The sequence below is a fragment of the Heteronotia binoei genome, chromosome 4 (genome assembly GCF_032191835.1).
Source record: "Heteronotia binoei isolate CCM8104 ecotype False Entrance Well chromosome 4, APGP_CSIRO_Hbin_v1, whole genome shotgun sequence".
Classification (NCBI taxonomy): Eukaryota; Metazoa; Chordata; class Lepidosauria; order Squamata; family Gekkonidae; genus Heteronotia; species Heteronotia binoei.
This window is the reverse complement of record NC_083226.1, coordinates 40,880,360-40,904,916: the sequence shown is the minus strand read 5'-3', so window position 1 is coordinate 40,904,916 and position 24,557 is coordinate 40,880,360. Positions and strand designations below refer to the sequence as shown.

Genomic DNA, 24,557 nt, shown 5'->3' with positions numbered 1-24,557 from the left:
GTTCAAAACACATCTGGCAGCAGCCATAGTCCATTTGTGCAGGCAAATCTGCTGCCATGACCATGTGATTTTCTCACCCACTGAACATGCTAGATGAGATGAGGTGTGAATTCCAGTGAGTCCTACTCCATAACAGCCTCAGAGGATACAGCCCCATCCATAACATGCTGGCTAACTAAGTGCCAACCTCCAGAGCAGGGAATCTTATTAACTTCCTCAAACAATATTTAATCCAAGCCTCCAGTCATAAAGGAAAGCATCCCAAAGGCCTATGTCACCTCATACAAAAGCCCCTTCCCCTACAGAAAGGCCTTTGGCAGGGGGCCAGGTTGCCTATTACAACATGGCCCTCATAGGCCTTTGAGGCTTCAATCTCCAAACCACCTTAGTTCTGCTTGTCTCAGGCAGCCTGACTGGGAGCTCCAGACAACCACCCAGCTCTTTCTTTGCCACCCAACTGGCCTCAGATGTACTGATCTAGACTCTTTTATCCTTTTGGCCACCCAACCTCAGCTTGCTTCCTGCCTACCAAAGTCACACCTGGTTTTCAGCTATCCCCTCCCAGCTGAGCATGTTAGGACTGGAGCAGGCCTTGGTGTATCCACAAAAAAATTCAAGATCACATTGGGGTACACAAGCTGGCCTCCTTGAGCAGCTCTAGAATACCCCACACTGTATGGGAAAACTCACTGTGGGTATGGCCACCGGTTAATGAAATCATCTGCCAGACACAACTGGAAGAAGCACTATGAGCCATTAAAATGGCTGGAGGATGTCTCTGGACTGCTCCAGAAAGTTTGAAGTATAGCTGCACCAGATGTCATTGGGGTTGGGGGCATTTTCAGAATAGGCTGCCACAATAAACCCAAGTATCTTTATAGATCTGATTAAACTAACCCATAAGCAGACTCTTATTGGTGTCATCCATCTCCCCAACACCTTCAAAGGGTATAACTGTCTTCCTAACTCCACTGGAGATCAATTCACATTATTGGCCCAGATTCAGCCTTGAAAGACGAGGGCCTTCTATTATAAACTCTTGTTATCTGAACACTCTTCATATTAAGATAAGATTCAGATCTCTGCCCAGACCATTCTTTTCTCCAGCATGCAGTAGAAACTCTTCAAACCTCCACTGCCAAGTGGTGACTTCTCTCCAGGCCAAAACCACCCACTTACACTGAGCAGTAAACCACCACAGGCAAAGGAGAAATCAGCCACCAAGAGCTTAATGACTGTGTGAATCAGGCCAATGCCCCAGCAGAACATGCCCTTCAACAGGAGAAAGATCAAAATTAGTTGAGGGTCAGTCCCCACAACTCTTACCAGTGTAGGGTCAGTTCTTGTTCCGATTTCTAGTAAAATGATGGCAAAGCTGCAAAGATTGGAAACAAATCATTGTTGAAGAAATGAATTGCAAATACATCTATTTGCTTACAGTAGGACTTAGCTGCAATTAACTAGACTGGAGTTGATCTCTTTAGCTTCATGATGGGTTTGTTGAATGAACATCGGTGATTTATAAGAATGAATCATGATTTTTATCTCTTCCAGTTATTCTGGCACCAATTGAATACGTCCATCCCTGTGCTTCTCTGCTCATAACTGAATCAATCTTTGCTAAAGGACCCATTCATTATTAAGCACCTTGCTATGGCCAGTGGTTAACACACAAGTTATATTCTTCCTAGCCTAAACCTTCAAAAATGGATCAGTGTGTTGCTTATTGTTTATTTATTTAGAAATGTATATGTAGCCTCTCCAGCAACTTGCTCAAGGTAGTTCATACGGTTAAAAAATTAATAAAGTTATAAAAATGTGAGACTTATCAACAATGAGTTACAAAAAAAAGCTGGGGCACCAAAACAGCATAAACAACATTCAGAAACTTCAAATGATAGAAAATAGTCCTCTAGGCTGAAGCAGGCCATAAAAACAGCTTAACAAATTGAAACCCCTCAGTTAACTGCTTAGGTTATAAGAAATGTTTGGCTTGCTACCTAAAGGATAGTATGGTAAGTGCCACATAAGCCTAAAGGAGGGGAGTATTTCACAAGTGAGGCGCAACCACCCTAAAAATTCTCTCTCAGCATGCCATCCCACACACCTTAGCGGAGGGTGGGGCAGATGGCAGGGATTGGGAAGAGGTAATTGTTCTGCTCCAGGGCTTTTTTCCTGGGGGAACATAGCAAAACCAAATGCTCAGAACAAAAAATTAAAAGTTCATGAGAGGCATCTTTGTGTTTCTCCTTCATTTCCCTCTTAAAAATTCTGGCACCTCTTTTTCCAGAAAAAAAGCCCTGTTTTGCTCCATATACTTATTAGCGTAAATTGCCCAACTAGCCCAGAACTGTCAGAGCTTGGAAACTATTTGTCACGGCTGGGGCCGGGTCAGACAAAGTCCAGAGGCAGTCCGAGGTCTGTAGCCAGTAAGCAGGAGGGTCCGAGGCGCCAAATCCGAATCACTGTAGAAGTATCGTAGGTCTGAGGTCCAGAAGCCGAGGTCAGGGAGTCCAGAAGTCCAAAGCCAAAGTCAGGGAGTCAGGAACCAAAGTCAAGCCGGCGTGGATGCTAGAATGTCAGGGAGATGACTAGTTGCTTCCACAAAGCTTCCTCCCAAAGCCCACAGCTATATAGCCCTCTGCTGGCTGTTGCCCGTTTGGGCTAATTGCTGGCTCAGGGAGGCAGCCAGGATCCTGTTACCACTCAAGCATCCTTGCTCTTAGAAGGGCCAGAATCCTCTCAGAACTCAGGGCTCAGGGAGCGTCTTGCTTGTGAGCGTGCCGCCCTCCTCCGATCCCTGAGGTCCTGCCGGAGGCGGTCACGCACACGAGCCACCCGAGAGGGCGAGGCAGGGGGGCTGGGATCTTCTCCAGCAGGAGGCAGGGGCACTGGTGCAGGTGGCAGGGGCACAGTTTCCTCATCAGACTCAACTTCCTCTGAAAGGTCCCCAGCACCCATGACACTATCCCCCCCCCAGGGCCCCCCTCCGTCGAGGGACCTGGAAGGTCGGGGTGGTCGTTGTGGAACTGGTGCACCAAGTCCGGGGCATGAAGATTGTCCTCGGGCTCCCAAGACCGGTCTTCTGGGCCGTATCCCTCCCAGTCCACCAGGTACTGGAGGCCTCCACGATGGTACCGGAGTCCAGGATCTGGCGCACCTCATATTCTTCCTCGTCATCCACCAACACTGGTGGTGGCGGCGGTGGGGAAGGAGTCCGAGCTGGGTCAGGGGGTGCAGCCGGAACAAGGAGGGAGCGATGAAACACGGGGTGAATGCGGAGGTGGGGTGGCAACTGGAGCCTGAAGGCGACGGGGTTTATTTGTTCAACGACGGGGTAGGGTCCAATGAACCGTGCATCCAGCTTGTGAGACCGACCAGGCCGGCGCAGGTAGCGAGTTGAGAGCCACACCTGATCCCCCGGCTGCACTGGAGGGCCTTCTTGCCTCTTTCGGTCCGCAGCCCGTTTATATGCCTCCTTGGCTTGCTGTAGCTGCTCTCGGAGCAAGTCTTGGCTGGCACGGAGTTCTTGCAGGTAGGCATCGACGGCGGGGACATTCGTGGGTGGTAGGATCGCTGGGAAGAACCGAGGGTGGTACCCGTAGGTTGCAGCAAACGGGGTCATTTGGGTGGATGCATGGACCGCGTTGTTGTATGCAAACTCCGCTAGGGGCAATAGAGTGGTCCAGTCATCCTGCTGGTAACAGGTGTAACAGCGGAGATATTGCTCTAGCGTGGCATTGGTGCGCTCTGTCTGGCCATCTGTCTGTGGGTGGTAGGCTGAGGACAGGTGCACTCGAGTACCCAGGCTGGAATGGAGGGCTTGCCAGAACCGAGAGGAGAACTGAGGGCCCCGATCGGAGATCAGATGGGCTGGGAGTCCATGCAGACGAAAGATGTGTTGCAGGTAAAGCTGGGCCGTCTCCTGAGCTGTGGGGAGTTTCGGGCACGGAACGAAGTGGGCCATCTTGGTAAATAGGTCGACGACCACCCAGATACAAGTCTGACCCTTGGAGCGTGGAAGTTCCGTGATGAAGACCATCGAGATGGTATCCCAGGGTCCTGAAGATGTGGGCAAGGGCTGCAGCAACCCTGAGGGTTTGGCTGGGATGTCTTTGGCCCGTCGGCAGACGTCACAGGAGCTGACATAGCGGGCAACATCAGCGCGAACTCGTGGCCACCAGAATTCCCTTGTCAGCAAGTGGGTGGTCTTATGCTGTCCAAAGTGCCCGGCGGGTAACGAGTCGTGGGTCAGGCGTAGCACTTCTGCCCGCAAGGGCCCGGGCGGCACATAGAGGCGTTCGCGGTGTAGCAAGAGGCCGCCTTGAGTCGTGAACTCCCCTGTTGGGTCATCTTGGAGAGCCTGGAGGTGTTGCTGGACCCAGGGATCATTGGCCTGGCTAGCCCGAATGTCCTCCACGAGTGCTGGTGAAGTGGAGGTGGCTGCAAATACTGAGGGCGGCAGGATTGGAGCAGCGGGCGCGGTCTCAGTTGAGGCAGGGGCGTATTCTGGTTTCCGGGAGAGCGCGTCTGCTTTCCGGTTCTGGGTATGGGGGATGTAGGAGATCCGGAAGTCGAAGCGAGAGAAGAATAGGGACCACCGGATCTGGCGCTGGTTGAGACGGCGGGTGGTCTGGAGGTGTTCCAAGTTCCGGTGATCGGTGAGCACTTGAACAGGGTGGCGAGCCCCTTCGAGGTAATGTCGCCAAACCTCAAACGCCGCCTTGATCGCGAGCAACTCCCTCTCCCAGATGGTATAGTTCCTCTCTGCAGCAGTGAGCTGCCGCGAGTAATAGGCGCAGGGCTGGAGTGGCTGGGACGGCTCCTCGCGCTGGGACAGCACTGCTCCCAGGGCCACGTTGGAGGCATCAGCTTCCACCGTAAAGGGAAGCTGGGGGTCGGGGTATCTCAGGAGTGGCCCGGTGGCAAAGCGAGTCTTCAGGGTGGAGAAGGCGTTATCGGCCTCTGGGGACCAGTGGAAGGGTTCTTTGGGGCGGAGTAGTTGAGTCAGGGGTGTGGTCAGGGATGCGTAGGCCGGGATGAATTGCCGATAGTAGTTGGCAAAACCGAGGAACCGCTGCAGGTCTTTGCGATTCTGAGGAGCCTGCCAGGTCAGGACCGCTTCTACTTTTTTCGGGTCCATGAGGATCCCCTGCGGTGACACAATGTGCCCAAGGAACTCGACGGAGCGCAGGTCGAAGTCGCACTTCTCCAGCTTGGCGTAGAGACCATGGGCTCGTAGGCGCTGCAGGACCTGGCGGACGTGCTCGGCGTGCTGGGCAGGATTGCGGGAGTAAATTAGGATGTCATCCAGGTATACGATCGCGAAGCGGTCGAGCAGGTCCCGGAATATGTCATTCATGAACCTCTGGAAGACAGCGGGGGCGTTGGTCAGTCCGAAGGGCATTACCAGGTGCTCGTACTGCCCGTATCGGGTCCCAAACGCGGTCTTCCATTCGTCTCCGGGCCGTATGCGCACCAAATTGTACGCTCCACGGAGGTCCAGCTTGGTGTAGATTTGGGCCCCCTTTAGGCGATCCAAGAGTTCAGGGATCAGTGGTAGAGGGTACCGGTCGCGGATGGTGATCTTGTTCAGGGCCCGGTAGTCATTGCACAGCCGGAGCTCCCCACTTTTCTTCTTCACGAAGAGCACTGGAGCAGATAGGGGAGAGGTTGAGGGTCGGATGAATCCGCGTTTCAGGTTCTTGTCCAGGAAGTCTCGCAGAGCTGCCAACTCCGGCTCCGACATTGGGTACAGACGCCCCACCGGGAGTGGTGCCCCAGGTACCAAATCAATGGCACAGTCGTAGGGCCGGTGAGGGGGAAGCTGATCAGCTCCTGTCTCTTCGAAGACATCAGCAAAGTCCACATACTTCTGAGGGAGCTGAGGACCACCACTCGGGATGCCGGCTGCTAGAGTGGTGGGAGGAGTCAGATGGGGGCATGGGTCTCGGAAGCGTAGTTCCTGCTGGGCCCAGTCCACGATGGGGTTGTGCAGCTTCAGCCAGGAAAGGCCTAGAATCAGCGGGAAGCGAGGCATGCGGGCGACATCAAACCGCAGCTGTTCTTGGTGCTGCTGGACGTGGAAGGTGATGGGACAGGTCTCCTGGGTGACGGGGCCAGAACGGAGGAGGCGCCCGTCAATAGCCTCCACCAGCGACGGAATCCCTTTTGTCTGCACAGGGATCTGGTGCTGCTTCACAAAGGCGGCATCTATAAAACAGTGGGCCGCTCCCGAGTCCAGCATGGCATACACGAACAGCCAGCGTTCGTCAGGCAGACGGAGTTTGACTGGTAGCAGGAATGGCCCTGGGGTATCAGCCCGCTGTTCGGAGGACCCAGCTAGTCGCCCCAGGCTGGGGGGTCCACTTACGCCTGGAGCTGCCCTTTTGGCGGCGGTGGCAGCGAAGGTCCAGGTATCCGATGCTTAGCAGGGCAGCCAGAGGCATAGTGGCCTGCCGTGCCGCAGTAGAGGCACAGATTCTGCGTGCGGCGTCTGGTCTTTTCCTCTGGGGTCAGGCGGGGTCGAGCAGCTCCAAGCTGCATAGGCTCATCCTTGGTGCTGGTACTAGCTGGGGACGGGCGAGGAGCCAGGTAGCACGGCGCAGGGAGCTGGCGCCCTCTGGTCTTGGCTTGGCGGCGACTTTCCAGGCGGCCATCGATGCGGAGGCAGAGGGTGATAAGTTCTTGGAGCGTGGGTGGCTGCTCCACCCTGGCCAGTTCATCCAGGACCTCCTCTGCCAACCCCTCAGTAAACTGGTCCATCTGGGCAGCCTCATTCCACGCCAAGTCCTGGGTCAGGAGCTTGAATTCAGTGGCATATTGAGCCACCGAGGAGTTGCCTTGTTTCAGTGCCCTGATCTTCCGGTTGGCTGTGGCTGCTTGGACTGGGTTTGAGAAAGCAGCAGACAGGTGGGCCTCAAACCCCTGGTAATCAGTCAGTAGGGGAGAGGACGCGACCAGCAAGGGTGTGGCCCATTTGGCCGCCTGCCCCTTTAACAGACTGATGACGAAACACACCTTGGTTTTGTCATTGAGGAAGTCCCGTGCTCTCAGTTCAAAGTACAGCCGACACTGTGCTAGGAAGGCAGGAAATTCTTCCACGGCACCCCCAAATCTGTCAGGTGGGGGAACTGGGCACTTGGCTGGAGCACTGGCCACAGGTTGTTGCTGCAAGTGCACTACTGCCTGTGTTAGCTGCTGTACCTGGGCTTGGAGCGCAGCCAGTAGTTCTGTGGTTTCACTTGCTTCAGCATCCATCCTGTGGAGTGGGTGTTTGTCGGTGGAAGCAATCTGTCACGGCTGGGGCCGGGTCAGACAAAGTCCAGAGGCAGTCCGAGGTCTGTAGCCAGTAAGCAGGAGGGTCCGAGGCGCCAAATCCGAATCACTGTAGAAGTATCGTAGGTCTGAGGTCCAGAAGCCGAGGTCAGGGAGTCCAGAAGTCCAAAGCCAAAGTCAGGGAGTCAGGAACCAAAGTCAAGCCGGCGTGGATGCTAGAATGTCAGGGAGATGACTAGTTGCTTCCACAAAGCTTCCTCCCAAAGCCCACAGCTATATAGCCCTCTGCTGGCTGTTGCCCGTTTGGGCTAATTGCTGGCTCAGGGAGGCAGCCAGGATCCTGTTACCACTCAAGCATCCTTGCTCTTAGAAGGGCCAGAATCCTCTCAGAACTCAGGGCTCAGGGAGCGTCTTGCTTGTGAGCGTGCCGCCCTCCTCCGATCCCTGAGGTCCTGCCGGAGGCGGTCACGCACACGAGCCACCCGAGAGGGCGAGGCAGGGGGGCTGGGATCTTCTCCAGCAGGAGGCAGGGGCACTGGTGCAGGTGGCAGGGGCACAGTTTCCTCATCAGACTCAACTTCCTCTGAAAGGTCCCCAGCACCCATGACACTATTCAGGGTCAGCCATGATCAGTATTTGTATGGGAGACAACCAAGGAAGACCAGAGTTGCCATGCAGAGGAAGATAGTGGCAAACCACATCTGTTTCTCTCTTGCCTAGAAAATCCTATGGGGTTGCTGGAAGCTGGCTGTGACTTGATGGTATTTTTTACACAGACAATCTGGTAAGGAATTAACAGACAGTGAAGGTGACATAAGGCATTTTTGAAGCAGATGTAGAAATGCCACATAAAACATGCACTGTTTCATTTTCCCCCCCAAAAGGCATTCTCTTAATTTGGGTAGGGGAAAGAGTTTATACACTTGCAGGTAGTTAATAAATTAAACTGAACTTTCATGAGGTATATCTTCATGGGGTCATCATAACCCAGTTGCAACTTGTCACTTTATTATTAGAACAAAATTGGAGTCCAGTAGCACCTTTGAGACCGACAAAGTTGGTCTAATTTTGTTCTGTTGATCCAGGCCAATACAATTACCCACCTGGATTTATTTATTATTATATATTCACGAGTACAAATTAGCTTTTGGTATGGTAGAAGGACCCAAGATTGTAGGGCCTGACCCATCAAAACTATCTATTTTCACACAGCCAACGAGGCACTTCAGAAAAAATACTAAAGAATATTTGTATCTGTTATCATTTGTTTACAAAAGGTATATACAGGGGAGGAATTCTAGCAGGAGCCTTGTAAGCTCTTGGAGGATTGGCTACATCAGGGGTGTGTAGCCTAATATACAAAGGAGCTCCTGCTAGAATTCCACCCCTGGCTATATACACCATTTTGTCGCCAAAGACCACTGAACAGACCTTCTCATTTAAGGTTCAGTATGCCATGTGCTTGTGCTCCTTTAATTAGCTAGAGGTTGTTAGAGAATTGCCTGCCATGGCCAATACTCCCTCTAAGCTATGGAGTCTTGTGAGCAAAAATTCTACTGTGTGAGCTACTGGCATTAAAGTTGTGAGCTACTGCATAAATTAGTTTGCTCTGGGGCCATTTTTCCTGAGCTAAGACAAAAATGTGTGAACCGGAGGCTAAAAACTGTGAGCTACTTCACTCTAACTCAACTTAGAGGGAACAATGGCCATGGCACAAGTCTGCAATCCATGTTACCTGATCTGTGATTTATTGTTCTTAGATTCTGTCATAAAGTAACTGCTGAAATTGCAGTAAAACAGGACTGCAGGAGATAGTGGTAACATCACCTGTAGACATCCACAGCTGGAGTTAGCTCAAAATTTGGTGCCAACTGAGCCTCTGGAGGCAGAAAGATCTGTGCAAAGTGCTGGTGATAAGAACTGGAAGCTGCCAATGAATCCTCTTTTCTGAATGTCCACAACCCATAATCTGCCATGAAGAGGAGGAAATGCACAAAGAATCAGACACTATCACTGTATCATTTTGAAGGTTGTGCCAGTAAAGTGGCACACTCCCAAGAAACTTTTAAAACTGCTGCCTAATTTTTATATTTTCTTACTTTAATTATTTTAATTGTATATTGTTTTTTATTGTCAGCATAACCCACCTTGCGTCTGGTCTTGAAGAAAGGCAAGCTTAAATGCTCTAAATAAATAAGTGATAGTGCTGAAATGAATTTGATGCTGAAGTTAATGTGACCTCAACATTTCCATGAGTTCGATCTGCCAGGAATGTTTCATTTTAAAAGAAGTATACTGAGTGTTCATGAAAAGGCCACAACAGAGATCATTTATATATAACACAATAATAAAAGTTAGGTGTGTCCTGAAAACAACAACCAACCAAAAGGCCTATTCTATTAATCCTGAAGAAAATTTAGGATTTTCCAGATTCTAGCCTGACACTTTGGCTTTTACCTAACCTAACTCACACAATGGTGGTTATGAGGATATGGGAATGGGAAAATGTATATACTGCCCTGAGGTGTTTGGAAGGATAGAATAAAACATATGGATAGAGAGAGAATCCAATGATGATGTGCAATCCAATGTCCATAACTTTATAATGTGCATGGTGGATCATAAAGTGGAGAACAGTTATCTAAGGCAATATTTGTTCTTATTTTTTCCAATATTTGTTCTCATTTTTCTTTGCTGCTTACCTGTAATCTTACAAACCCAACGGTCATCAATGACACAGTTTCTGGACTTCAACCGCCCAAGAAAAATCCTGTGCTGGTGAAGATATGCCATTCCCTGGGCAACATCAGTAGCAAAAGAAAATCTGAAGAGAAATTGTGTTAAAGTTAACTCACTTGTGAACTGCAAGCATGGATTAAAACTTTAAACATATTTCAGAACAAAAATCACAATGGCTTTGGTGATGTCTGTGTAAAGAAGGCTTCCATTCCCAAGCCTCCCAGATAGGGCTCTTCCACCTGGCTAGAGCTATTTACTGCACACGGAAGGAAACTCAAATGATATATGGTCCTTCTTTATTCAAATAATTCCCAGAACCAAGTGAGGGAAGGGAGGAACGTCAAACCAAGGATACTTAGTCCAGAAAATTTCACAATAGTTAGCACCGTAACAATTCCAAGCCTTCAGCAGAGTCCTCGCTCCAGTTTACAAGGAGAGTTTTAATCAAAATAAAACAAATTGCAGATATCTTACAGGTGCCAGCTGCAACAAAAGCATTGTCTCATCTCCCCCAAATTCTACTCCCATTCTGAGGGCTTGGCTCTCCAGCTTCTGCGCTGCCTATTAGGCTACCTCAGGCTTAATTTACTGCAGCTGTCAACTCCATCCTACAAGGATAGAGATTAACCCCCTGCAGGTTCAAAGAGGAGGAATCTTAAAGGCTTGCTACTGCCATTACACCATTCTTTGTCCTTTACAGTCTGACCATAACATTAAGACTTGAGACACTGTGCTGTGATGGTCAGAGAGCTGAACTAGGACTGAAAAGATCCAGGTTCAAATCTCACTCAGACCTGAAGCTCACTGGGCCAGTCACACTTTCTTAGCCGGGATATTTTCTACAGGATATGGGGAAGAAACAAGGCTTAGTAATAGCAATGGCAATAGCCACAACCATTTCTGGGGCCTCAGGCTATGGCCAGTGCAATCCTATACATACTTACCTGGACTGATTACATTTCAGTGAACCTGCATAGCATTACATCAGTAATTTTAAAATATATGTCACACAGAGGCTCTGCCCCTATTCTTCCCATCTGGGAATCTGATTATATCAATATTGTTTACAAAATATAATCTGCATTACAGTACGTTTATCTACCTTATGCCATTTGACTGTAATTAAAATCCCATATTCATCTGAAAATGCCATCTGGTGAAATTACATATACAATTTTCCATCTGAAAGCCAATGAGTTTTTTCTACAAAGAAAAACTAATGGAAGACCATTTTGCCCTTCATTTCTCCTTTACTGCTTTAAACCTTAAGGTACTTTTGTAAGATGTACCTTGTCCCAAACACATCTATTTTCTTGTAATTATTAGCAATGTATTGGATTTTAAAAACAAACTTGCCAGATGATATAATATCAATGTATAGTTAATAGTTTTCTTTTTCCTCTACAATATAAACACTAGATTTTGATCTGATTGTTAAAAAACAAATAGCAGCCCTTGGAGGTGAAGCAAAATTGGTTAAAACAAGAAAACATCCCAACCATATTTCCCCCCAAAACAAACAACCACTTTTGTTTCCTGTTTCTCAACCTATCCTGGTCCAACCCAACTTTATTTCGCCTCTGATCTTACATAATTCTGCATCAAATAGTGTATATCCGAGGTAGCAAAATGTATCAGGTAAGAATGTCGCATCATATACTTCCCTAACTAAACTTTTTAACAAAAGAGGGAGAAATAGATCGCAGCACTTCCAGTTAGTAAATAAACATCTTCTGCAACATCTAATTTGAGCTCCTTTAAATGATGTTTACCATGGAAGGCCAGGGGGCATTTTGGAGAAAAAGAGGTGCTCAGGCTCATTAGCACACATCATTTGCATGACTCATTTGCATATGCCACACATCCCTGACTTCACCAGAAAGTGTACTAAATTATATCAGTCAAACATCTATCAGAATTCTTATTGAATTATAATTATCATAATAAAACCTTAATCCCATAATACTTTTAAAATTACTTTCTCCTGCGTGGCCACAGTGGCATGATGAAGATTTCCATCTGTCTATTTTATATGTTTTGGTTATTCTCCCTTTTTTTGTGGGGAAAAATATGAGAAAGTTTGTCAAATCTAAAAGCTCAGCAAAATTCTCACAGGAGGTTTGAACAATGGAGTCCACAAACAAGTATATGGGCGGAGGGGAGTAAGTAAGAAAGAGCACAATAAAATGTAGAGGTTCTGGAGCTCTACTCCTGTGAGCTCCTGCCCAAAATGAGGTCTAGAAGGAACCCTAGAGGAAAGGAAGCCTGTACAGACTTCCACCTTTATCATCTTTTCCTCACCTGAATCCCCAGTTTAAAGGGATGTCTTCATTGAGCAGTACATCACTCAAACTTCCTTTTGGACAGTACTCAGTTATTATGGCAATATTAGGCACTTCAATACAGCCTCCAATAAATTTACAGAGGTTGGGGTGGTCTAGTTCTCTGTAAGAAATAAAATAAAACAGGAATTACAGCCTATTATCTATTCTAAGAGCCTAATCTAGATAAATAGAGTGCTCCAATCATATGACATTTTCTCAGCAATACAATCCTGAACAATGGGAGCTTGCCGCAACAGAAGTATTTCCTCGGGGGCGGGCATCCAGATTAATCTCCACAATAAATCAGCAGCCACTGAACATCAGAAAGGGGTTCCTTTTGTGAAAAATCCACAAAGGTGCTGTAAGTGGATAAAGATATACTGTATGCCCTCATTGGAGCCTTCATTAGATTAGGGAACACAATACCTAATCCACAAAGAGAGGTGCAGTCTAGTAGGGGGACAGAATGAAAAAGCAAAGTATGCTGGGACAAGACTGGAAATGGAATAAGAATGTTATCACTGCCAAAGCAGCCTTCATCCCCCATATTTATAAGTATAGTCTTTTATTTTGAAGTATGGGGGGAAAAGATGATGTGTTTTCTCCTGAATGGATGGAGAATTTCTATCAAAGAAGATGTTTCACAGAAGACAGCCTGTGGAGCAGTGAGAGGGGCAGTTGCCAGAATAGCGGCCATCTTCCGGTGTGGGCCTTTATCCACAGTGTTTATGGGATTTCTGCTGCTGCTGCTGTGAGAAAAAGTTGTGGAGAAGAAAGACTTTTTCAAACATCTAGACTTTCCTGGAGTTCATGAATTAGAGGCCAGAGACAAAAGAGACTGACTTGTCCTTGACTTTGAGACTAGTCACTATGGCTGGGTCCAGACTGGCAGTTTAAGCCACCCTGGGGACGGCAGGCAAGCAGATCTAAAAAAATGCGTCCAAACGTGCACGTCTGCCTGCCCTCCCTGTCCCGTGTTCACCCCATCCTGGCCTGGACAGCCACCTCAGAAAGGTACCACTTCCAAAGCCGTACCTAATATCTGAGGCAGCTCTGAAGTGCCCTGGGAGTGCCTGGGGAGTGGCAAATGGGCACATGAGCACTCTGGATGCTCCTCCAGCGTACATGCAGCCCATCCCTGTTCTGGGAGCAGGCTGCGCACCGTCTGAACACTTCCGGGTGTTCCTATTTCTGCCAGTTCATTTCCTGGTCGGCTTCCTGAGTCACTTTCCTGAGCTCTTGGTGCGGACTGAGCCAATGTTTCATTTATAATGTTTCATTATAAATGTTGCCTTATTGAAAACTTCCATTTCTTTTTAAGCCTTGCTTTTCTTACCTTTAAATAAAAGCTATGCGTGTAAGTGCAGTTCAGGTGCAAGAGGTTCTGATTCAACTATGGAAATGGAATTAACTTCTAATGGTCAAGATTAAAGATTTATTCAGCGTTCTAAACTGAGCACCCTTTCCTTTACATAATGTTCACCACTGTGCCATAACTAACAAAAGAGGTTTGGGTTTTTCAGGATGTGGTTGGAACAGTTTTATACCATTCTAACATTCTGTTATAAAAACATAAACCACAGCATGCCCTTCAAAAGAAATCTAGGAAGTTTGCCCATATATCTCAGAACTTAGCACACAGGCTGACATTGAACTTCAGCACTTCAGGGCTATAAAGGAAGTATGATCTGCTTTACATTTTGAAGCAAAAGGAAAGAAAATACAAACAGCACGCTTCTGATCTCACTTTTATTTGGAGGATATCCAGAGAGGCATTCCAGATCTATTTTTGTAACTTACCTTACTTGTTTGACTTCTTTGCGTACAGCCTTGGTGAGAGTAAATGTCTTATTCATTATTTTCTTGATAGCAACCATTCTACCATCACTGGAAGGAAACAAAGATGCCAATATCACTATCAACAATCCAAAATCTTGTTTCCATAGTGTGGATGAGAATATTTGCAGGATCCACTCAGAACCAGCTGGTCCCCTGGGAGAGCAATGAGAAGAAACTACATAATACACCCTGGCCACAGGATTCTCCAACTAGTTCAGCAGTCTTTACCTCAGCCCTTCTATCTTATAGAGATGGAGAGCCAGTTTGGTGTGTATGTGGACTCACATCCCCCACATGCAACTGCTGGAGTGACCTTGGATGAGCCATAACTCTCTCAGAGCTGTTCTGCTCAAGAGCAGTTATTGGAGAACTCTCTGAGCCCCACCTACCTCACAGGGTGTCTATTGTGGGGAGGGGGAGGGAAAGGAGACTGTAAGCCACTCTGAGATTCCTTCAGGTAGTGAAGGGCATGGGTATAATTTCAATCTCCTTCTCTTCTTCTTCTGTCTTTAATCTGTGGGAACTTTTGGAATTCTGAGAAGTATTCCACAAAATAGCTGTCACGGAAAGAGGGGCCAATCACAAAATGGCTGCCGTAAAAGGCAGTTACAAAATGTTAGGAGGTTTCAGGCCAAGCATCCTCTTATGATAGAGGAAACTGTTTCCAAACAGATGTTTCTTACAGAGAATGCTCCTGGATCTTTTAAGTCACTTTCTGTACCAGTGTGGTAAAGGATAGTTAGAGCAGGTTGTTTCTTTTTGGAAAGGAATGTTTTGGGGAAGAAACAAATCGGAAACACAATGGTGGGTGTTGTATTGGGGATCACTGATGTATCCTGTGAAGCTAGTTATTGTCAATCAAAGGCTGTTAATTTCAGGAAGAAGAAAGATATCTAGGAGCCAGTGGCAAGGTTCAACAGGTGGATATATGGAGACTGTATTAAGCACATGGCAAATACAGTCATCCTTTTGTCAAGTGTTACGTGTGGTATGCACACAACCAACTGGTATACCATCCATTTCAAACGGAGAGGAGAATTATACCACTCCTGCACTTCCCACAGAGAAAATCAAATTATCTCCCTGTGAAAATATATGCTAGAGTAGCTTTATTGTCATCCTACCAAATGGGAATGAAAATTTTACCATACACCAGGGGAGGGACAGTAACTCAAAGGCAGAGCACATTGATTTGCCTGCCAGTGATCTCATGTTCATTTCTCAAATGGTAAAGATCTTTCTCTGCCTACATGCCAGTTGGAGTAGACAATATTGAACTATACAGACCTGTGGTTTGTCTTAGTTGACTTCACGTGCAGATGCATGGTAAAACAAGTACTGGAAAGAAATAGCGAATTTGCCATCTCTGTATGGTCTTACAGTCCCAGCCCAAAATGCCAATATGTCCCCTTTTTTTCTGATGAAAACCGGAATTATGTCTGTGTTTATGCATGCACATGTGTCTGTGAGTGTTCCAGATAGTAGGCACACATGTATTAAGAACAGAGTAGGCCAGAAAAAAATAAGTAGTGAACACAGTTCCAGCTGCAACTGTATGGAATTGATAGGCCTCCTATGTGGAATCATGCATGCAATACCACTATTTTGTGCTAGGTAAGCTGCAGTAGAAGAGAGTCAAATTATTGCAAAAGGCACATACTATATCCCAGTCTGTGTGAAATGGTTCATCTTGGATACGTTGGGTGCTGCTGAACAGGAGCTCACTGCTGTGATGCAGCTGGTGTTGGAGATGCTGGGAGCAGCATGTGGCACACTCAAGGCACTCCCCATTGCAGTCCTTGTCCTGGGTTCATGATCTTTATTAAAGAAACCAGAAAAAGTGGCAGTTAGCTGTATGGGCACTCTGAGAAGAGTACTGACAAGGGATTACAACCCGGAAACCAGAGTCTGATATCTTTCTACTGGACATGTATTGATCTACAGATGGATGGCTCACCAGAGCTGGATGGATGGACAGATGGCCCACTATCGAGCTGAATGCATGACACGCAGACAGATTTATAACAATGGGGCTCCCCTGAAATTTTTGAAGAGCCTTCTGATTTGCACAACTCACTTATTCTGAATTATTTTGATAGTATGCTTTCAATATAGCTCATAAGTGTTTATTTTACTGTATCTGGGTTCTTTCCTCCATATACTAGGCACTCTCTCATATCAGTACATATCCTTAGAATAATATAATCTCATCAATGAATATTTGTGATTTGGGGGGCATTTTAGAAATATACTGCCTACCTTCTGTTTTGCGTTCTTACTGTGCAGCTCTGCTCCTAGGTTTTTTGTTTATTGTTGTTGTTTTGTTTGTGTGTGTCATGGTTGCAGACATCTATTTATCATTTTAATTAATAAAGCAATTTTCTCTTTTCATTCCTTATCCTCTGAATGCTATGACTGCTTAATTTATAACTCTCTATTTGGGAGTTTTTCTTTTACAGGATCCAGGCTGAATACTATTTTGTTGGATCTTGTTAGTTTTCAGAATAACTCATTTGTTAGTTTGCTATCTTTCATTCAGGCCAGCAAAGTATCATATCCTGAGCAAAACAAAAACAAACCAATATTCTGCAATAATAAAAAGAAATGAAATCAGCTTTAGAACTACAAGTGGCAGTAGTATATTATGTTATATACTCTTGCTTGACTAAACTCATACTGAAAATGATATATTATGTTTAAAGCTGATGTATACTATTTTCTGCACCATCTTAGAAAGACAGAGCAGCAAGTCTAAAGGCAGCTCTAGAGGACTTGTCCAAGTGACAACTTAATCCATAACTGGTGTACTGGGGGGGGGTAGTCTGATATCCCATATGGTTGCCAACCTCCAGGTGAGGCCTAGAGCTCTCCCACTATTCCAATTGATACCCAGGCAACAGTTCCCCTGGAGAAAATGGCAGCTTTGGAGAGCATACCCTAAAGAGGTCCCTCACCTTCCCTGCCTCTAAAATCTCCAGGCATTTCCCAACTCAGAGTTAGCAACTCTATCCCCACCCCCTGGCACCATCAGAAAAAAGCAGGAAATGGGAAAGTTGCATTCTGTGAGTTTTGTTTCACTATAATTCTTTGAACTTAGCTGTATGCATAAACATGGACATAGACGTAGACAAGTGAAGAGCCCTGGTCAGCATGCTTTTTAAAGAACAAAAGCCCAATTTCAGGTTGAGTTGGGTTGAAGAACCAGCAGCATTGGCACCAACCACTTAACTTGTTGCCACACAAAGTAGGCTAGTGAACTTTATCTTTCCCAATGTGAACAGCAAATGACAGTCTGACAAACAGAGCATGTGACTGTGCATCTTGTTTTCTTATCCCAGCATCTTGGCTGATGCATAGTGAAAGTGATCAGCTGAGGTGTATTAAGAAGGGACTGCCAACATTTTAAGAATAGACTGCCAACTTTAAAATGCTTTTGTCAGCTTGGGAGAAACCATCTCAGGTGCACAATAGAAGAAACAAAAGGATCAGATGGGAATTCCCTGAAGAGCAGATTCGACCCAAAGGTCACTGGCTGCCTATTTCTGATCTAGAGCTATGAGGTCATTTACAAACCTTGTTTGATGAAATTGAAATCTATAATCCAGCTTTCATCCCAAAACATCTTTTGCTTCTGATATTGGAACCACTAAAGAAAACATAAATGCAACCAAAGAATAAGTCCATTGACTTCATTAATATTAATGCATAAAAGAAGTTGCATGGCACATAGCTAAATGCATGCCATGTTTTAAAAAGTCTAAATGACATGTATTTGCGTATACATGGTCATGTTTTAGAGCTCCTCATATCCAACAGGAATATCTTTAACACTTACATCTTGATTATTTACCACAGGCCTAACTACACATTACATTTTCACTGGGGATATCCTCAGGTTGGGGTGGAGGCATATTCTACAGTTGCATATTTTCCAGGCATATGTGAGCTCAGTTCTGGGATCACAGTGTTCAGTGAGGGCTTAGACATGCCCCCCATTTCCTTCAGTTTCCCAACCTGGTATGACATTTACCCTAGTGGGGGGGGGGCTGCATATGTACTGATAAGCTACACATTGTTTCCAAGGTCAGATAAGTACAGCCAACTGGGGCTTTTTCTGATTGAGAAAATGGTTAATGGAGAAGGTCTAACTCCCTCTATCAGAGATCTCACCTCCTGTGCACCTGGAAAGAACAGAACTTCAGAACATCCCTTTTCACCTGTTCCAGAGATATTCCCTGGAAAAATACCGTAATAACATGTAGTTAGATATTTAGAGTCAAAGAGATCCTGATCTAAACTTCCTGTAGATTAAAATAAAGGCTGAATTCACCTGTCAGTCAACTGATTTAAGACTCAATTATCTTGATTACCTGAGGTTATCATCCAACAACAGGCAGAAGTGACTATGATTTGTGTAGCTAAATTTTTGGTGGCTGTAGTGAAATCACATTGTAGCTCAGGGGAATCTTTAGGCTTCCCTTTTAGTGTGTGATGGGTCACCATTTATGACTTCATGCAAGTAGTAATTAAGAAGAAGTTAATATGACTTAAAGTGAACTGGATACCTGTGTCAGACAAAATGACCTCAATAGCACAACCAAATGGTGAGCTCTGACAGAACCAATCAACATGGTAACCCCAATGCCCTACCTATAGCGCTTAACAGACAATGAATATAGGAGAATGTTTACTCTTATGAGGTGGGACATTCTCCCTTCAGCGGTGGTGAAGGGGAGATACAACAAGGTGCCATTCCAAGAACAATGTATGTCCCTGCTGCAATGATGGTATCAAAACTCTAGTCCATGTCATATTTGACCGTGAGGCTTATAATGATCATCGAGAAGTACTTCCATTTTCCATGGCCATACCTTTTACCAGTAGACAAAAATTGCACCTCCTTAAGAATTTTCTTAGCGACAGGAACCCTGAAGTTACATACAAATTAGCAAAATTTGGCTGGCTTGCCACAAGAATAAGGAAAACTCTAATGATTCAATCAGGAAGTGGCTAAACACCTTTGCCAATCCGTTTGCTGTAACTGCCATGTTTTGTTATATTTGCAGTTTTATAACAGTATTTTATGCCTTTTATGTATGATTTTATGGACAATCAGTTTTAATTTTGTATGATTTTACTGCTTTAAATGCTGGTTTAGGCAGTGAATAAGCAATTTATTTATTTCACTATTGGAAAAATACACATATCAGATCTTTTTGTCTACCCAGGAAGTGGCTCCATTCTGAGCATGACTCTACCACTGGTCACTGATATCAGTAAAGGGATCCCTTTGAACTATTTCATGGCACAAATATCACTACTCCAATTCACATACAGTGCAACTAACTACACTAACCCCTAATTTGCCCCTCACAACCACAATCTGAGGACTGGTACCAATTATGGCATTATGCTAGTTAAAAAAATTAAAAATTGGGAATGTAGTACTGTACTCCCTGTACTCCCTAGAAACTGCAAGTAAGATGAGAAATAATGCTCACTATAAAATATATCATAAAAATGTATTTCTATTCTGTTCAAATTGGGGGGAAAAAATCACACCTAAATAGGCTCCTAGAAAAATCAAGGGTGTGATAAAGAATTGTCATCAATGTCATTTGGAACTGCAGTGTATAACTGGTAACAATTGTACCTGCTCTGTAATGAAGAGGTTAATTGCTTTAACACACTGCTTTTATTAGTTTAATCCTATTGCTTTATAAATTTTAATCCTATTGATTGTATTGTTCGATTATGTTGTAATCTGCCCCGAGCTCACTCACAGAGTAGAGTGAAATATAGATTTCTTAAAATAAAATTGACAGGTAAGGGACTACCCATTAAGACTGTACTCCATAGTGTAAGCAAAGGAAGGGAGGGAGGGAGGAACATAGGTAGAAGAAGAAGATATTGGATTTATATCCTGCCCTATACTCTGAATCTCAGAGTCTCAAACAGTCACAATCTCCTTTACCTTCCCCCCCCCCCACCACACAACAGACACCCTGTGAGGTAGGTGGGGCTGAGAGAGCTCTTACAGCAGCTGCCCTTTCAAGGACAACTCCTACAAGAGCTAAGGCTGACCCAAGGCCATTCCAGCAGCTGCAAGTGGAGGAGTGGGGAATCAAACCCGGTTCTCCCAGATAAGAGTCCGTGCACTTCACCACTACACCAAACTTGCTAGGTAGACTTTAATTCTCTCTCTTCCTTATTTTAAAAGACTGTACATCCAGATAAGGACGTGCAAGTTTTTTTTAAAAAAATATAACTTCTTTGCACATGTGGGATGCAATATGTCAGAGATTAAACGGTATGCAAAGAAGGTGGAGAGACAAGTTGTACAGAGTGGTCTAGGGGCAGAATAAGAAAAATGAGAAGGGATGAAAGAAAAAAAAAGGTAATGGCATAGGAATTATTATTATTATTAGACTGCAGATTTAGATTTATACCCTGCCCTTGTCCCTGAATCAGAGACTTAGAGTGGCTTACAATCTCCTATATCTTCTCCCCCCACAACTGACACCCTGTGAGGTGGGTGGGGCTGAGAGGGCTCTCATAGCAGCTGCCCTTTCAAGGACAGCTCCTAAAAGAGCTATGGCTGACCCAAGGCCATTCCAGCAGGTGCAAGTGGAGGAGTGGGGAATCAAACCCGGTTCTCTCAGATAAGAGTCCGCACACTGCACCAAACTGACTCTTGGTCCCACCCCCACCCAAACAGCTTTCCGTCTGACTCACGAAATGACATGTGACTGATTTTATAATCTTGCCATATGTTGATTACATTCACAAACTAAATTATCACACCATCAAAACAAAGTTAACTAGAATGTATTATTTCCACATTGTATGATAAAACCAAGGTTACATAGGGAAGGAAAGAGAGGGCAGGAGAGAGATTCTACTTGACACTTACCACAATGGTCAGAATGAAACCAGAACAGACTAGACATATTGGCAAGGCAATTGCTATCCTGGCATCAGTTGTCAAAGGACATTCACCGCAGTCAGCTGGACATGTGGAACAGCCCTCATTGTCCTCACAAACATCATCTCCGCAGACTAAACACAATGGGAAATAACTGTCAAAATCAATAACCCAAGAGACAGCAACCCAGAATGAGGCCTGACTTTGTGTATGTTATGGCCACCACTGTGGGGATGTGAAGGAGCTGCAGCTGAGGGGGAAAGGAAGCAGAGCAGATTTTTTAAACTTATGCATTATCCTTTTGTGGGAGCCTTGTATGTTCTAACAGAATAATATATTCACTGCAGATTGTTATGAAGTTTATGAAATTAATCTGACAAAGACGATACAAATGTCAGCAACACCTAGAAGCCATGTCTGACTCCTCTTTATACTAGACTCCCCTGTGGACGTCTCTTAATAAGATAGCTTTCATCTTAAATGATTTTCCATCACTACAGACTTTTGATTGGACTTATGATGTTTTGAGTGATTTTTCACCATTGGGTTCATTCACACTACACTACAGTTGTGTTTTGCAACTGGATTTTTGCTATTCTTACACTGTAAAAATCCAGTTGCAGAACACATTATTTGGTGTAGTGTGAATTCACCCATTGTGATTCATATATGTTTACAACCATTGCTTGAGAGTCACTTAGGTGACCCAGATAAACTCTTTTTATTCTCTTGATTGGGTCCTGTATCATTGATTGTGTACCTTTAACAACCTTATGCGGTTGATGAATTTGTATGGTTGCAGTTTGTTTATAAAATAATCACAGCAGGCAGATGCATATCACTTTATTGCTGAGTTAGCATCTATTCCATGGATTTTATTCCTTTGTGTTTACTGTAGGTATCTGTGGTTCTCTATTGCTGAATATAACAGTAACTGAAGGAATCGTCTCCACAGCCATCATCCCTCAGACTAGATTTCAAGAAAATGAGAGCACCCTGGTCTTCCTAGAATTCAGTTTGGTGAGAGCCAGTTTGCTGTAGTGGTTAAGTGTGTGGACTCTTCTGGGAGAACCAGGTTTGATTTTGCACTCCTCCACTTGCACCTTGAAAGGGCGCTTATGTGACAGCTCTCTCAGCACCACCTATCTCACAGAGTGTCTGTTGTGGGGGAGGAAGACAAAGGAGATTATGAGCCGCTCTGAGACTGATTCAGAAAAGAGGGTGGGGTATAAATCCAATATCATCTTCTTCTTCCTTTCTAGCAATATGACAACACATATTCTGTCAGACCATCCACTTGAGTGTGTTTTGTATCATACCTACTGCAGGGAGCACTGTCGTCTGGGCTTCCAAAGCTGCCTGCATTCTCCCAACTCTGATGTGTGCAATGAGAGAAGTCACGCCCACATGTACCAGAACTACCTACAAAATAAGCAAAAGAAAGAAAGAAAGAATGAATGACATAAGAACTGCGCAACTGAATCAGGCCAAAGACCCAATAACACAACTGCAGAGTTTGGGAAAATATTTTTGCCTTTCTGAAGGTACAGTTTTGGACTCAAAATTCAAACTGGGACAACAGTTGACAGTCCAGCAAACAAAGGTTGGACCCAAAATTCAAAACAGGACAACAGTCAACAGTCCAGCAAACAAATGTTGCTATCATGTGTACGCCTTACCAATAGATCACTTTTTTAATATATATTCTATAAACATACCAGTGGGCCTTGAGCTTGTTTGGAGGTTCAAGCAGTGGAGTGCAGCAATCTTATACCCTTGACTGAAGAACTGCATACCTCTTCTATTTGGGATGGTTGTCCTCTTCTGCAGAGCATGCAGCTTCAGAAGGGAAGCACATGGAGCAGTGAAGGATGTAGGGAACACCCACCTAGCTAGCCAGATTAGCCAAATCAACCCTGTCAGTCAGTGGGATAACAAATGTTGCAGCCTGACATCTCATACATATATATACTGATGCTGTAAGTGAATTGAAGGAACTGGAAGCTACAACAAACTGTGCATGTGCAGTGCTCTGTAGAAAATGAAGAATTTGCATTAGGATTCCTTTATAACCTAGAGGAGGAGAACTGCAGAATCACCTCTAGCTCCATAGTGATGTGATCAGAGACAGGATCCCTTGCATGATGTGAACTTACACACTCAAGCTAAACTGAAGAAAAAATAATGAAATTAAGATAGCATCCACACATCATTGGATCACTAACACAAAACTGGATTGACTTGTCTGTTGTGAGCAAGAGTCCCCTAATTTCAGTTATATACAGACATCGTAATCACCCGTTTGGCTGCCAAGGTGCCTGGAGATTCAACTCACACACGTCTGCTGTGAAACATGGGTTTTATCTACCATTTTCTAAGAATGTGAATACTAACAGCCTCAGTGTTACAACAGCACTCTATATCTCTGGAAGAGTGCTAGCCAGAAGTACAGATGAGTTTCCAGCTGCTCCATGCGTGCACCATCTCGGCCGTTGCAATGGAAGAAGTCGTGCCGCCAGGAACTGTCCGGACAAGTGGTTTCCAGCCTTGTCCAGAAAAGCCATGTTGGTAGGCTAACATCATCAGTGACCATCTTCCTGCAGTGCCAGACTCCATGACAGAGAAACATACTCAACAGCTGTTTCAAACATCTACATAAGGCAATCAAGCTTAGCTTAGGTGTGGATCCTGCCAGACCACCCAAGTCTTTGTCAAATGGAACTTTAGACAATGGACGGTGCTAGGCAGAAGAGCAGAAAAGGAAGACCAGCTTCACCCAGAGCCAGAGTTCTTTGTGTAGATCAGGTGTCACCTTAGGTACCAATTTGACCCTCTATTGTCACCTTAGCTTGTTGAATTACTTCCACCCATACCTCCACCCATGCCTTGCCCTAACTGTCATTCTGGAGCCTCCTCTTTTCCTGAGGTAATACACCATGCGACACCGCGTCATGCCCCATCTGATCCCATGTCATAATCCTCTACCCTCCTACCCCCTAAGGGCTTAAGGAAGACCTTATAAACTCTGACCCTACACCCCACATGTGTGCATCTGACAGTACCACATACCCCGCTGTTAGATATGCACCCGATACCTGATCAGTTGAGGGTCCATCCCACATCTCCTTTTTTGTTGCCATTGGAGCCTTCCTTGAAGACTATGATAGGTAATTATTACCCTGTTTGTCAACCCTTGCATTTACCCCTGTCTATTTCAACCCTTTTTTATTAGGCCTGTATGCATGTTGTATGATTTTATACTCTTGTATGTTTGCCTTTATTTTATAATAAAACCCCTTAATGATTAGATCATATTGCCTCTTTATTGGGTAACTTCCAAAGAAGACGCCTTCTGTATAAACAGGTTTTAGATCTTGCTAAAAAGTTGATTGCCCACCACTCTAAATTCCCCAAAACCCTGTTTTTAGGGCAATTTGCCTAACACTGTGCAG

At 45.2% G+C, this 24,557-nt stretch overlaps 1 protein-coding gene across 1 annotated transcript in view; it reads right to left on the bottom strand.

Moving 5' to 3' along the window:
• The window catches only part of LOC132570097 (atrial natriuretic peptide receptor 2-like), a 62,884-nt gene that overhangs the window by 32,248 nt on the left and 6,079 nt on the right, over positions 1 to 24,557 (bottom strand). The window contains exons 4-12 of the mRNA XM_060236534.1: positions 22,425 to 22,527; positions 21,094 to 21,239; positions 17,754 to 17,826; positions 15,841 to 15,997; positions 14,142 to 14,228; positions 12,319 to 12,462; positions 9,981 to 10,102; positions 9,106 to 9,247; positions 1,327 to 1,375 (exon numbers count right to left, since the gene is read on the bottom strand). Of these exons, the coding sequence (XP_060092517.1) occupies positions 1,327 to 1,375; positions 9,106 to 9,247; positions 9,981 to 10,102; positions 12,319 to 12,462; positions 14,142 to 14,228; positions 15,841 to 15,997; positions 17,754 to 17,826; positions 21,094 to 21,239; positions 22,425 to 22,527 (1,023 nt within the window). The remainder of the gene's footprint in view (positions 1 to 1,326; positions 1,376 to 9,105; positions 9,248 to 9,980; positions 10,103 to 12,318; positions 12,463 to 14,141; positions 14,229 to 15,840; positions 15,998 to 17,753; positions 17,827 to 21,093; positions 21,240 to 22,424; positions 22,528 to 24,557) is intronic.